The sequence below is a fragment of the Gobio gobio genome (genome assembly GCF_949357685.1).
Source record: "Gobio gobio genome assembly, chromosome: 22".
Classification (NCBI taxonomy): Eukaryota; Metazoa; Chordata; class Actinopteri; order Cypriniformes; family Gobionidae; genus Gobio; species Gobio gobio.
Window position 1 is genome coordinate 10812938 of NC_137118.1, and position 16621 is coordinate 10829558.

General features: G+C 38.5%; 1 protein-coding gene across 1 annotated transcript in view; it reads left to right on the top strand.

The window, feature by feature from the left end:
* Window positions 1-3186: 3186 nt before the first annotated feature.
* Window positions 3187-16621, top strand: part of pitpnab (phosphatidylinositol transfer protein, alpha b) — a gene marked incomplete at its 3' end in the record, with an annotated part of 33305 nt that continues 19870 nt past the window's right edge. The window contains exon 1 of the mRNA XM_079803789.1: window positions 3187-3339. Coding sequence (XP_079659915.1) covers window positions 3323-3339 — 17 coding nt within the window. The 5' untranslated portion in view covers window positions 3187-3322. The remainder of the gene's footprint in view (window positions 3340-16621) is intronic.

The window sequence follows — 16621 nt, forward strand, 5'->3', positions numbered from 1 at the left end:
GGATTACGCCCTAAAAAAGCAACTAATTGTGTTCGTTGCTTTTTATTGAAAGTCATGTTAGGTTAATTTGTGTAACTTTTTCTCTCCTGGGCTGGGCTTGCTTGTTTTAATTACAAAAAAAAGTTATTTTTTTGGCACATCTAAATGCCCTTTCACACCAAGGGCCCTATTTTAACGATCTGAGCGCATGGTCTAAAGCATATGTGCACTTAGGGAGTGTCCGAATCCACTTTTGCCAATTTAACGATGGGAAAAATGGTTGGCGCACCCGGCGCATGGTTCAAAAGGGTTGCACCAAGTCTCTTAGTGAGTAATGGGTGTGTTTTGTGCGTAACGTGCAATAAACCAATCAGAGTCTCATCTCCCATTCCCCATTCAGTTGTGCTTGCACCATAGCGGATTCGCTATTTACATGGCGGAACATAGACACTCTCAACCTGACGAGTCAGTTTAAATACATGTGTGTATTGCCACGATTGGTTAAATAAGTAGCCAATTTCATTTGTCATTACTACAAATAGATAATTCTGATACATGCAATGACTATCCATAATGAGATTATGAGAGGCATTTTTATCTTTATGTACATGATAATAATTTTTTCATTGTAAAATGAATACATGAATATTTTTATTTTTAACATTTAAAAATGTTTGTGTGCTGCTGCGCGTCCCTGTGTGTGTTATCCGGGCAGAGTGTACGCATGTTGTGCACCCGCCTATAGGTGCACATTACTAACGCGCCCTTTAAATAACACAAAAAATAGTGCACTATTGACTTTAGACCAGGTTTTTGTTGGTCAAAGGCACAGTCGATTTCAGTTGCCTCAAAATAGCAACGCGCTAACAATGCGCCTGAACACCTCATTTTCAGACCAGTGGCGTGCTGGTCTGAAAACGAGGTGTTCAGGCGCATTGTTATTTTGAGGGAACTGAAATCAGTTGTGCTGATTTCGCACAGATGGGCGCGAGTGCATTTGCTATTTAAACAAAATGTTCTGTTTATTTTGATAAATAAAATATTAAATTTTTGTTCAATAAATATAATGTCATTAAGAAAAATACGTTATATAATTGTATTAAAATAAATGATATTATATATATATTATATTTATTTTTAATATGATAATATCATTTTTAAATATGATGGTTTCATTATAAATATGGTGATTAACTTAAAACCCTTTCATGCATGGTGTCCACATTTGGGGACAGTTAATTTAACTCCATTTAGGGTTCATTAATCTTGGTAATTCTCTCCAGACCACTTGAGGGCAGTGTCAGTAGATTGACAGCAATATTGTAACAGTGGCTACTGTCTTGTATCCCAAATATTAATTGCTTGATGACATCATTAATCCAAGATGGCTGACAGCAATAGCCATGTGCCAAATGCCCCAGGCATATCTGTGAAAAACTTTTACATAAGGAGGTCAATTGAGCTAAAAAAAACTAAAATTTAGTGTAAAATGTCGTTTTTATACACCAAAAACGAACTGTCCACGCATGTGGACGTCATGCAACAGTGGAGTCAGATTGCATAAAGTCTGATTTCTGTTACCTAGTATATCTGTTCTGTTTTTGCAAATATGTTTTGAATTCTCTTATATTGTAATAAAACAGACATTTACATTTAGTCATTTAGCAGACGCTTTTATCCAAAGCGACTTACAAATGAGAGCAAAAGAAGCAACTAGAACAGTCAAGGGCAACAATATGCAAGTGCTGTAGCAAGTCTCAGTTAATCTAGCTCAGAACACACAGGACAGTTTTTTTATTTTTTTTGACAGACAGAAAATGAATAGAATGATAAGTGCTATTCTTGATTGGTCAGGTGCTGCTGGAAGAGATGTGTCTTTAGGTGTTTTTTGAAAATGGCTACAGACTCGGCCGCACAAATTGAGATAGGCAGGTCATTCCACCAGATCATGTTAATTATTGTGCCTTTAGCCTCAACAGCAGATGTGCTTTTTTACCTCAAATACCATACTTTTACATACTGTATTCTTCATTGCTTTAATTACCTTGAACAAAACTTAAAATCATTAACAAGACCCTTGTCTCAAAATATAGACATTCATTTTAGCGCTTGTCATTTGCTACTTAAATCTACAACATTTCAAACAAATCAAATATTAGATCAAATTACCACAGAAACAAATTCGCATTGCTGTCCGTGTAGCAATGAAATCAAAATAAAATCAAAGGCGTCCTTTACCCCGGGGCGCCTTAGCCCCGTTGTACCCTATTAATCTATAAATGAGAAAACAAAGCAACTTGTGTTATTTATTTGAAAAAGTAACTCAGAAAGTGCTTTGTAAATTTAAAAGTAATGTGTTACTTTACTTGAAAAGCGATTACATAACTTGTGTTACTTGTATGCGTTACCCCCAACACTGTTTATTTTGTATTCTGCTTTAATCATGACAGTCCTAGTTTTTTAACAGAAATAAATTAAAATATCGATTTTTATTGAAAAATATATTTTTAGTAGGCAATATTAAGCAATTATTTAATGCAAATATTTTATTTGTAATATTTGTATACAATATTTTCTCAATTTGTATAAACGAGTCTAAACGAATGCATATATGAAATGATATATAGCTGCAGTTATCCCTTCATCATCATATTTGGGCATCCTTAAAGGGATAGTTCACCCAAAAATGAAAGGAAAAAAAAATATCTGTAGACGACATTAAACGAGAGTGAAGATCTGACTCTTTATTAAAATTAAAAATCAGATTTTAAAATGCTCTATTAGGATTACTAGTCCAAACAAATACATTGGATCTGGTTTTGAAATATATATGAAATAAACGGTGTGAATGGGAGACACAGTGCATTCAGAAATGCTTTGGTGGAGGGCAGATCATACTGTAAGTACATGAAAATAATCGGATGGTGGGATCTGTCCCCAGATGTGCTATAAATAGATTGCACCAGTTTATCGTTACATAATTTGTGAAAGATTGTAATTTGACTGATATATAGAAACTATGCGACCACCAGCTGTTACATCACTCAAGCGACCACCTCAGAACATCCATCGACGGTCGTCCCCGTTTTTCCTTTTAAATAAAGCATTAAAGCTGACCACGATCCCCCCCCTCCCCTATGACGACATCACTCGTTAACGCCCCCCTCGGCCCTGATCAGGAAGTGAATCTGTGGGAAATAGAAAAACGGTCCCTAGAATGACATAGAAGCGGGTGAGGTGGGGTAGACCGAGACACCGGGAATAACGCAGGACTCGACACCTATTTGGATTCATCCAGGTGCAAAACGACGTTATCTTTGAACGGCAAAAAGCACCGGAGAAAATGCTCATTAAAGAATTGTAAGTGCAGCGTTATTTTTTGATCTGATTGTAATGAGAGCATCCTCTGTCCGTCCATCCAGCGCAGGTACCAGAGGCCATGGCGACATTGGAAACTTGACTTTATGACAGTTCACATTTAAAAGCCCTTGGTCGTAATTATATTTTCAGGCATTTCAGGCAGAATGTCTTTGTTGATAGCCTATTTTTTATTTTACATTGGCCTACAATACACTTTATATGCGTTTAAAAACGTGTCTGTGACGTTTTGCTGGTGCAATAACATTTCCCCCGGATTATTATTATTACTATCAATCAATTAAACGCTTTTTGCCAGAAATATCTTATCAACCGAGTTCTATTGTTTCTTCATTGTGTTATTGATACGCTCGTGAAGGTGAAACGGACCGAATTGAGCACACCACGTTCCGATGTTAAATGGCGCCTGTGTATTTATACTAATACTTTCAGAAACATCCCGTTCATTCATCACCATGTGGCAATAGGATATGCTATATTCACATTTTCGCTTAACCGTCCGCGCTTCAACTGGATTGAACCGCGGGACTAACTTGATAATATATCTCACTCCAAACCTCCTCCCGTCAGTCACCTTTGAAATATTAATAACCTCTACCCACAAACACAGACGGCACCGTCAGAAAGGTCACTGAAACCATATGAGGCTCTCTATTCATCTCAAAACAGTGCAGTGCATATAATATCACATATTTTCTGATGTCCCTGGTGGGGAAAAAAGACCAGCCTGGTGTGTCTGTTGGTTTTAAATGGGTTTTGGCAGTGTGTGAATTGTTCCATGACTTTATTTCTGTCAGTAATTTTCTGTTTTTGGCGCCCCTGTCGTCAAACTATCGTTTTCAACAGATATTGGCGGTTTTTGTTATACATTTATGAGGTGTAAAACCGCTGTAATGAAGTTAAAAACACGACAGTAATTTAGTTTTGTCGATTTACCAAGTGATACAGACCGCTATCGAGGAGCTGTTGCTATGGTTACTCGCGCAAAGCCGATTTCTGTTCGCGTGCGTTTATACATTTAGCGCATTCTAAACTTCCCTGGTTACTGTGTAAACTTAGGACAGGCTGGGAGTTGTTGGACCAGTTAACACAAGCAAATCATCTTTTTTCTCTCTCAGCAGGGAAGGCTACATGATTTGAAAATGGTCGAAATGGTTTTAAATCGGACTCAAACGCAGTGCACTTTCAGGTTTCTCCCAGTGTGTCCTTCAGAAATACCTCTCTCTTTAATTCCGCTGTCGAGGTGTTTTCGTGCTGGAATGCACACATACTTACACACACACACACACACACACACACACACACACACACACACACACACACACACACACACACACACACACACACACACACACACACACACACACACACACACACACACATCTTCCGAATGACTCAGCCACGAGCTGAATCTCTACAACGCGACGGCTGTAACAAGGACGCGCCGCTAACGTCTGTCATACACCGGCATCTCTCTGACGTCACTTTAAATCACGCCACAGAGGTTTTGAGAAAGGGCTCCGTAGAGAACGTGGTGTCCGTTCTAGGAAAAATGAAAACTACAATGTATCATATGTAGCTTGGTTTAATGGATCATGAAATAGTTTTAATTTTCATGTTTTGGGAAAATAGCCTACAAATGACACGTTTATTAAGAGGAGCAGGTTCTCTTGGCTCTAAAGTGGATGCTTGTACACCTCAGGTCCCTCGGGGCTTGCTGTCCATGGTACTTCATGCATTCAATAATGCACTAAAAATAACTTTCAACACTAAAAATACCCTCGGGTGAAGAAATTAGACCTTTAATACAAATTGGAATGGTTTTAGTTTCAATTTTGATCAGTTAGGCTACTTAATGCAGATTACAGTTATATTTCAAATTCAAGCTTCATTATTATACATGTACTTTTATGACCTCATATTTGAGAGATTCATGTAATATTTGTTGTTTTAAAATGGCAGTCGCGATAATCATTTGGTATTGCTGTGATGTCATGTGAGTGACAGGTTACTGCCCTCGCGCCAGTAAACGCATCAATAAATATGACGAGGGCGCATGCATGGGCACAAAAAAAAAAGTTATGATGTGCAGATAAATCTTTTATAATAAATACAGCAATATCCTAATAATTTTGATTTCATGGTGACTTTAAAAATAGTTTGCCACACCACATAACTATTTAAATGACACCAGTGAAGCTAAAAATGTGTTTTAAAATGGTAATAAACTTAAAACACGAGATACCATTATAAATGATCCATTGACGTTATACATCAACTAAAAGGATTTTTGTGCTTTTATTAGACATCAGTTTGTGTATGTGGGCTAAAGAAGTGACCTCTTGTTCTGTGTGTGTCTCTTACTCACTTTCCTCTGATCCAGTTTACCTCCAGGATCCAGACACGATGTCTGCTGGGTCGACTTCTTATCAGCCATAAAATACCTTTTTAGTCACTCATGCCTCAACATCATAGCAATTTTACAGATTATATTGGCGTTATGGAATTTCTGGCTTGTGGAATTTTAGAAAAACTCTCTTAAAATACTTTTCTCTATCCGACTAGTTTAATTAGTCTCACTAATATCCAACATTCATCACACTTAACTCTTTTGACATTTTCTTCCCTAAAAATTTAAGATTTTAAATATTTTTGGAACCAACTTTGTTATACTAAGGTCAGCTTTTTAGCTTGTATCCTACTGTAAATACGCACAATAAAATAATTTATTTCAAATTTTTATTAAACATTTTTGGCTTTATTCAACAAAAGTATAGCTTGACCTGAAATTATGTTTAAAGGACAACTCTGGTGAAAAATGAACCTAGGGGTAATTAACACATGGTTACCGAGTAGATCGTTCTCTGGGATGCGTTTTCATGAAAATCGTATGTAAAGAGTTTTATCTCTAAAAACAGATTAGCTTATAACGCGAGTGAATGGGGCACAGAGTAAGTAAAATTAAATCGCTAGTTTATACCACTAATAAGGCTCAAAATAGCCTCACACTAACACGGTAGCATAATGAGGGTCCCTACATGCAAACCGAAGCATTGAGAACTTTGTAAGTGTACAAACAGTTTAATAAGAAGATACTTTATAAAGACAGAATATTACGCGTACACAGACAGGAGCCATCTTGGAAAACAGTCTCAACAAGTCGAGCCACGAACGCTGTGCTAAGTGAGCTGGTCGATAGGAATTATCGCAGCTTAGCACAGCGTTCGTGGCTCGACTTGTCGAGACTGTTTTCAACTGTTTTTAAAGTTGTCCTTTAAAGGGGTGGTTCCGTGTTTTTTTTCTAGGCTTGGTTTTGTTTATGGGGCGCAGTATGTCTTAATACTTTTTTTTTTTTTTTAAACGCCGTATTTTTCTTATATTTTACCTTTATTCCACACTACTGTCTCCACTGTCCTTTGAACGGCTAGTTTGCTTCCTGCTTCTGTGAAGCCCATCCCTCCGAAAAACGCAATGGTCTTAGATTGGTTAGATGGCCAAATGTAGTTTGTAGTTCTGCAACAGCTCTCTCGCTTTCGTAATGACTGCGACGTGGCCTCGCCCACTTTGTTGCGTGTTCGTGGGGGCAGTGTTTATGTTAATAGCAAGGGTTTATGATGTCACCAACCCGGGAAGAAGCTTGTAGTCCAAACCGGCTGTTTTTGTAGGCAATAAACTGCCATAACTTTAAAAGACAATATCTCCGTTTGCATTAAACTTTCAGCGCTGTAACTGTTTATGCTCAAGCAGCAACATTACACACTAACTAAAGTTAAAAAAGTGAAATCGCATGCAACCACCCCTTTAATAAAGTGTTCATAAATGATTTTTTCTTTATTTTATCCACACATCATGTCTCATATTTCATCTCAGGCTCTTCTGACAACTTTTGAAAAAAATGACTAGTGGAAAATTCACTCAATAAACATTGAAATGGTTTAACTTTAGATGATCATTTAACTGCAATATTTCATATTTTCATAATGGATTTCCATGGTTTAAGATTGAAAGTCTGGCTTTAGGACAAGTTTAACATAAATGTATACATATCAATATCACATTATTATGTCCTCACCTCTGGCTGAATGCAGTAGAGAAGCTGACCCTTTCTCTGAATATTGAATTTCAGAATCTATTTGTAAACTTGATTGTCTTGTTACTGAAACAATAAGTAAAGCCTGTCTTATACAGCGAAATGCAGCCATGCGGGCAAAGGCATTTATAATGCAAAAAGTAGCCAGGGTGTCATCGAGGCAGAGTACATGAGACACCGAATCCACCACTGTGACCGATAGTCCCTGCTCAGGGCGCAGGCAATGCTCGGGAGGGCAAGGTGACTCCTGCTATTAGCTGATGCTAACAGCAAACAGTAAAACACACCTGTGCGACCACAGCGTTTGATAAATGGTGAGACTTCACACTGAGTTTATGAAGCATCTGATATATGGCGAGGACAAAAATCCCCTACGAAGGATTATATAATGCAAAATCATGTTCATAATCAATATTTTTGACTTGTTTTCCAGTAAAAATATCAAAATCATCATTACCATTTATTCTCATTACCGTGTGAACTTCTTGCCAAAGATCTTCTTGTACATTAAAGCTGCAGTCCGTAACTTTTTTTGGTTAAAAATTATCCAAAATCAATTTTTGAGCAAGTACATAGCCAGCTAGTGTTTAAAACTATCTCCTTACCTTGGCCCGCTTCACAACGCTGATCTTATAATAATGTATTATAATTTGAGTGGTACTGGTAGCTTTCCATGGGAAATTCAAGCATGCCGCCGTTTGTCTTTGCGTCATTACGTCACGTCTGTATCATAGACTGTAAAAAAAATGTGGACGTAGTGTCCGTGACGTCACCCATAGGATTCTGAAGAGCAGTTTTGAAGTGTAAAGTAGGGTTGAGCTGGCCGTTGCCATCTTGGCAGCGCGTCACTCCCGGATAATAGAAAATGGGCAAAAAGGCAGGACGTGGGTGGAGCTGAGGTGACGCGATGACTAACAGACAGCAGACAAACGGCTATCCACCTGTCACTCAAAGTGGCCACGCCCTTAATTATGCAGAACTTTAAGGCTTTATATAATGTAAACGAATGAGTTATAAAAAAATTCACCACCCTCACAGTTGTCATGAAGGGCAAAATTAGCCGTATAGACCAAAACCACAATTTGCACCAGGCTGTAAACATGTTTTTTTTCTGCTGTAAAGTTGGGCATTGGGCAATGAGATTCTGCTCCTTCTGGAGCCTGTCCCTAGTGGCCAGTCGATGAATTACTGTTTAAGTCACTTCTGTATTGGCTTCAAGAGAAACTGGAGGAGGTTGCCGCTTTGTCTGTATACATAAAGAAGGAGTCCAGCTAGTAGTAGTATCGCATGTGAGGATGCTGCAGGTGGCGGATCATTTACAGCAGCTGGAATAATTAAATGTATCATTTTGATGGCGGATTATAATCCAGAAAGGTCCAAAAGACAATCATCAGTGACAACTGGAGATTCACCCGTAGTCAAAAATCAAAAGATTAGACTGTACAGAAGTTGAAATCTACATGTAATGCTAATACACACTAAATACACAATACGATTTTAAATGGGATTCCTGGACTGATTTTTTGCACACTAAGACACAGCAAAGAATGTACTTTTTAAAGAAACTGCTTGTTTTTAATGTTAATAAAAGAATGCTTCAGATGTTTTATACTGCTTTTATTGAAAGTGTTTTAACTTGCTGCATCATTTGTTGGTTCGGAAATGCCACTGAATCACAGAAATGGGTACTTAGAAAAACAGTCACTACTGCCAGCAAATTACTTGGTATAACACTACTAAGCATTGAACACATTTACAAAGACAGAATGATGAGAAAGGCAAATGATATCTTATGTGATTATACACACCCGCTGGCATCTCATTTTAAATTATTGCCATCTAGGCGTCGCTTCTGCCCACCCCTTCTGACTAAAAACAGATCAAAATTTTCTTTTGTACCACAAGCCATAAAAGTCTTAAATCAGTCTAAATAAGCTAGATGTCCAGCTGGCCTGGTCAGATGCAGGGGTGTATAGTGCATTGAATTGTATTGTATTGTTGTATTATATGTTTGCTGTCCTGTTATGTTGTGCCTTGCGACTGTGCCGCAAACCCAATTGACCTATCAGTAAGCCCCGCCCTCCTTAGTTACTGTTGCTTACTCGGACAAACAAGTTGCTATATCTTACAATGTACAGCTGTCAGTGTGAAAACCTTATCCCAAGATGTTTTTGGACACAGATAGTAGTGTATATCCTGTCTGAATGATGGCCAAACTTAACTGATGGCTTATCAAGTTTATTGCATCGTTATTCACTTCAAAAAATCATCGTAAGAGCTGAACAAACAAAGCATAAGAAGTGCGCATTAACGTCTCATTCACAAACTATCTCTCTCCGTTGCATTACCATTAACATACACAGCAAATTACACAAAAACACTCATACAACTAACAGTAAACAAACATACACACAGACCATATGCCTTTTCGAGGGTGCAGTTAATAACTGGTAAACTTTGTATCTGCAAAACAACTCCGATAAACTGCGTGCAAGCTCTTCCTTTCACTACCCGTAGACTATAATACCCATCAAAATAGGAGTCCTCCTTAGTAGGACAGATAATATTGTAGACCTTAAACATATCTAAAATTAAATTAATTTACATATAACCAGTTTAATATGGAGAGGCACTGAAATGTAGACCTTCGTGTTTTTGACCTACAGTGTTACATGACGTGAGAACAGTTAGTTATTTCGGTTTGTATGTTAGCAGGGACTTTAATCGTAACTTAACGAGAGTATGACAAACAGAAAATCCTCTCAGGATCCCTGGAATCAGTGTTGCAGTACCTCAGGTACGACATTTTAGCATTTTTGTAGCATAAACACCATCAAACCGATGAGAGCTTCGGATTTTCCAATGCATCTCTATGGCGCTGACACCTAAAGATGTCCGAGTTCCGGTCCCAGCGCAACTGCTTTTGGCTCATCTGCGTTCGAGGGGAGGGGCTTACCGATAGGTCAATTGCCCCACGACGGGGACAATAAAGTTCTACTACTACTACTACTACACATAGTCACGCAATGCTGTTGTTGTAATATGAACAATTTGAGAACAAAGTATAACATAAATAATCATTTTCATGGTTTGAGCTAAGCGATCGCTAGATTTAATCACCGATGGTAGCGCAATTTATTGTAATGCCTTTTTTTTGGTTGGTCAGAACAAAAGCGGCAGACATGTTACTTAATTGTTCAGATGACATTGGTGAAAATTTTATCCGTGCACATTATTTATTTTAATTTATGTGGCCTCATAATATTTAATTAAAATAACTTCCCCTCCATATTGCAGAGACATCCCTTCTCTTCTCAGATGAGTATTTTTTCCATTAATTTCTCCCATAGGGTTTGTTAACAGGGCCATGAATTAAGAAATACATTTTTCCTTGATCATTTGACATATAAGAGATCACTGTACTAAAAAAATATTATGTAAGTTTCAGAACTTCCTCAGACCAAGCTCAGAAAATGACTTTTTGTCATTATTTTGACACATTATTACATCATAGTGCAACGAAAGACCGCCTCTGCAGAAGATTAACGCCTACTTCCACATCATTGCCTCTTTAGCCCCGCCCACTGATTCACACGTCATGTAGTAGTAAATACGAGACAGATGCAAACACAGGATTACTCCAGCAGCAAAACTACAGAGATGCCTCAGTTTTTGCATTTTATCTTTGTGATCCTAAGACAGCGTGGAGGAACTTTATTGTTTAATGAAGTTCCAGTCAGCAAGACACTGTTCGTTTGTTGGTTCGCTTCATTTTACTGCGGATTCATTTTTACACATGACACAGTTCGACTTTTCAGAGACAAAAGATGATCCAGTGCCAACTACATTGGATCCGACAGTAATGTCGCAACTCACAAGTGTGAGTAACAGTGTTTTTACCATGTGTCACTATTGCTTGGTCTGATACAGATCGTTTGATATGTACTGAGTCGGAGTATTTATACTGTATTAAGAAAGCAGGTAGAGAATGCTGCTTTTATTGTTTTGATCAAAGCCATTCGCTGTAATCCTGAATAAAAGCTTCAGTGAGCGAGATCTTCTGTTTTGTCATCAGAAAGGCATTACAACACATTTCATTTATTTAAAACACAACACTACAAAGGAAAGTATACTTTTTTCACTTTATCAAAAAGGATGGACTATGAATAGCCTATAAGAAACGACAGTGTTACAAACAGTGGTACATTCCTTCATAATTTCATTTACACAAAACACTATAAGTCATCCTTTGTCAATTATAACTGTGGTAACTTTAAGTACTTACTTTAATATGCACAATGGTTACCCAATCATAGCAGTGGGTATTTACTTCCAAGTCTTGAATGTGGAAAGCCAATCAAAAGAGAGGGTCAAAAACAGGATAGAAAATAGCTTATTCCGTGTAAATTAAGATTATTATAAAAAAAAAAATCTTGATAACATTATAAGTGGACCTCAGAGAACATTATAAAATAAAAAAGTGCAGTTCATGACCCCTTTTAAGCGTTATAAGAACCAATCCATCCAGTAACAAAGTCAATCATAACTTTGTCAAGCTCGCATCAGCTGACCGTCAGCTGATATACTTGTACCTATAGAGATACGATGTCTATCACAACATACATATTCCTTCAGTGCTATCAGCAGCTATTGCGTTCTCTGGCGCTACCCTCGTCCATCCCCAGCTCCTCCCCTCGTCAGTCAGGATTTGGCATTCTGATTCCCCTTGAATCAGATCTGCAATACATTATGTTGGTTCTGTTCTGTTTACCGTAAGGGGGGTTATCACTGCTCTCCCTGCTCTTATCCTTGCCCAGAACAGAACCATACCACCAATCCAAACTATATGATAATTGTGAATCATCTTTGACGATAGTGGTCCTGACAGAATTTAATGAACTCTATCCCCGCCATTGACGAAAATGTTCAGCTTTCCGTGTTTTCACTGTTATACGGTAGGGGGTGCTATTACGCATCTTCTGAAAGAGCACTGAATTTCCTAATCCAAACACATGCGAAGAAGATGCAGAAACAAGCGATATCATATGTAATCATATGCTAATGTAAAATAACGCAATCACCAGCATATAAATCAAAATTACCTAATGTTACTAAATGAAATGTTGACCCAGGACGAGCTATAGGACTGTGCAAGCATTGGGGGTGTTGATGGACACAATCTACTCCATCTATGCTTTGATAATATATATATATTAACAAATATATATAAACATTTCATATTTATAAGTTATGTTTTTGGCTTTAAGTTATGCCTTTTTTGGATAGGACAGCAGATATTTTTGACAGGAAAGCATGGGGTGGAGAGAGAGGTAAACGGGATCGGCAAAGTCGCAGTTGTGCTATATGTCGGCACGCTAACCATGATGCTAAATATTTAATTTTTGGGGGCTTATATAGGGAGATTACATCATTCGTTGTGAATAGGAGTGGGCGGAGCAAAAGAGCTCTTTTGGCATGTTTTGCTTGTAGAGAGACTCCGATTGGTGGAATTTTCTGTACAGAATCATGGGTAATATAGTTTGTCACCACAGCTTCCGATGTTAAACATGATCATTTTAAAAATAAGTTGAAATAATGCTGGCCGAAGGCTTCAACAAAAGCATACAGGCTACCATCGTTTAACAACAGCTCACAGTAGGGTTGTCTTTTAAGGTTTAAAGGTTATCGTTAAAAATCAATTTCCTAATGGAGAAAATTAATGGAGTTTTTATTTCCGGAACCTGACTGGTGACAAAATCAAGTCCAGTCCTACATTTTTCCCATCTTGTTTGAGAAGCTGATCCACATACTGTATGTCACAAATTCACAACAGGAAACACTATCGCAACATCCGTTTAATGCCGACTTTAAAGGTGAACCTTGTCCTTGACCTAAGAAGCTCATGCTTCCTGTCACAGAAGGCCTCATAAGTCTGAAGTGTGTGTGTGTGTGTTCATGTCATAAGGCAGATAATGAGAGAGCTGTGCTGGAATGGAGCGCAGCGGTGGTGTTGTCTTACTCCTGAGAAGTATTGATTATATATGCAAGCTGCACAGAGTTTGGTACGCTGCCAACTACCCTCCAGAAACCGTACACAGATATAGGAGATGCTCTTGACAAGAAATAGCTTTTATAGGTTTGCTAATATGAACAGATTCATTTTGTATTATGATCCTTTAGGCCACTAAATATAACATTTGTTGAAGAGACAAAACCAAGCAGTTCCTGATGTTGAGATTTCATTATAGTTTCTCTTTTCTTGTTGTAAGCGCTCAAAGTTAGGAATATGGCGTGAGCTGAAAATGATTGTGGAATAACATAAAAAAAATGCCTTGAAACGGAGGGTATATAACACAACTAGGATTTTCTAAAACACTGCGCTGCAAAATTATTCTAATCATTACTGGTGACCAAATCAACTGTCAAAAATCTAATCAAAAAGAGCATACAAAATGTATAAAAATTTGGGACCAACATTATTCAGACACTTTGACATGACCATGTTTTGCTTAAAGGGATACTTTACCGCTAGATAATTGTGTATTAAAATTGGGTCTTTTATGTAGTAGAAATGTGAAATTATTTTAGAAATTGGTGCCTTCTAGACTGAGAAAAGCCAGAAAATGTATTTTTTGCTCATGTGGATGAAAGACAACAACTCCCAGAATGCACTTGCTTCGCTGCCCTATGAGGCCACTCCCAAGCCACGCCTACCGGTTACATCACTTGCCCACCGTCGTTTTCATTTTTATAGTAATAAAATAATTTAGTAAATAATTTAATAAAGTAGTTTAGTTAGAGAACAGACACTACAATTAAAAACTGAACTAATACAGTGTGAGCCGAACGAGAGTCGCAGCACAAACACAGCAGGGGTCAGATTTCATTCATCACGAGAGCAAACATCTCACAGACAAGATGACCGCAGAAAATTTGGTTTCAAAGCGAAATGCGCCTATTTAAAGGAACACGGCAATTTTTTGTGACTTTAGCTTATTCACCGTATCCCCAGAGTTAGATAAGTCCATACATACAATTCTCATCTCCGTGCATAACTCTGTCTGACGCACCCACTGCTAGCCTAGCTTAGCACAAAGACTGGAGGTAAATGGCTCCAGCTAGCCTACTGCTCAATAAGTGGAACTTTGTTCCATACCTTTGGTGCAGCGGCGCAATGATATTATGCAGCGCCTGAAAATAGGCTAACTTCCGTCAACATGCTGGGGACTATTTTCAGGTGCTGTGTAATATCATTGCGCCGCTGCACCCATGGTACGGCAGCAAAGTTCCTTGATTATTACGCAGGAATGAGAGTATAGTTCCTAGCCATATCGGCTTGGAAAAGCACAACTTTTCATTTTCCGTTGGTCTTAGTACTCAATGTAACTATACACTTCACAACATGTAAATAGGAAAATGTTGCCGTTATTTTGTCACTTATTGAGCAGTAGGCTAGATGGAGCCATTTACTTCCAGTCTTTGTGCTAAGCTAGGCTAGCGGTGGGTGCGTCAGACAGGGTTATGGCACACACAGAGATGAGAATGGTATGTATGGACTCACCTAACTCTGGGGGATACGTAGCCTGGATGCCAGCCGAACTTAGCCCCGCCCACAACATTTTTACTCGGGCAGTTCGGTCTGGACTTGATCGGTAGAGAAGTAATTATGCCCGAACAGAAACTGTTCGGACCAATGAAATCATCAGGGCGGGCTTTAGACGATGATGGACAGATGATAAACAGTCATCAAAGGCGCTTGGGTTGAGTTTGTTCTAATCCTCAATGGAGAACTTGTTCGTATATGCGTTCACCTTTACTATTTCTCTCAGAAATGATGATTGTGTTGGTTAGTACTCTGTGTATCCTTAAATCCTTAAATTATTCTTTCCCAATTGCTAACGTTCCTCAAAACTAGCCAAAAACAAGCCCAATAGCTTTCTAGAGGGGGTTCTCTGGGAAAAAAGGCATTTGGGGGGTAAAATATGTGTTATTTTGGCAGGGCTGGCAGCTAAAATTTGCATTCCTGGGTCTGTATATCACATAATTGGGGTCGCTTCAACCCGCGGACATGGCAACACAATGCAGTTGAGTTCTGTTGACATTTGACAACTAACGTTATGCGTCCCTCCGTTGCTCTGATTGGTTGTAGGTCTATCCAATTGAGGTCTTTCCTGGTGCGGTTGAAACACGCCCCATAATCACAGCCCAACGGAGCAGTTTCAGACTCATATTCTGACTAGAATTGAGGATGACGACATCAGGCTAGGGGATACGGTGAATAAGCTAAAGTCCCAAAAAGTCGGCATGTTCCTTTAAGTGGGTTTGTCATTGTACCAGTTTGTTGTGTTTTTCATCAAGAATAATAGGCTAACCAACCCACAATTCAAGCAACCCGCCCCGAATTGGTGCTAATTCTAAACCGAAACTAAAATGAGCACGGCCTCATTGTCAGTCATTCACGGCCGCACAGTCATTCACGTGCGTGTCTGGCGTGTTTTCAGTTCATGCATATGGAAGCTCAACTTTCATAGGAATTCATTGAAAACACTCGCTTTGCTCCGCACCGCTCCGTTATGAATGCCCGAGCGGCCGTGCGCATTTTAAATTCTGTGAGTGAGATCCCACCCCCAATGGGCGGGTTGAAAACATGCAGAACTAGCTCCTACTACTGGCTGTAGTCGCTCAGAAAAAATCCTCAGATGACGCTAAATGACGACTTTTGCGTCATCAGAGGTTTTTTTCCAGACAAAAAAATACAGAAATCTCTCGGCTCAGGGGGACATGAGCGAGGGAAGCACGGTCATTCGAATATACTACACGGTTGATACAAAGCTTAATGCTAAACGGTGAAGTAACCGTTTAAGTGTTTTTTCTTTAATTGCTAATGCAACCTTTTACACCACAGAGTGAACAAAATGAAGCATTGCTTGGTAATTGTTTGACCTAAATTGGTATTATCTAATTGTGTACTTAAATGTAACAGCTGATTGGTTGATTGTAATCCATTACATACCTTTCTATCAAAGTTATCCGACATTATTAAGATTTGTTCTGACACAGTTTAACTTGTCAGAGTTCTTGTCATATTTTATGACCATTTTCTAAACTATAGCGGATAAACTGTGATAATGTGAGAAAGTGTTTCTGAAAGTGTCTGAATACATTTACATTGAT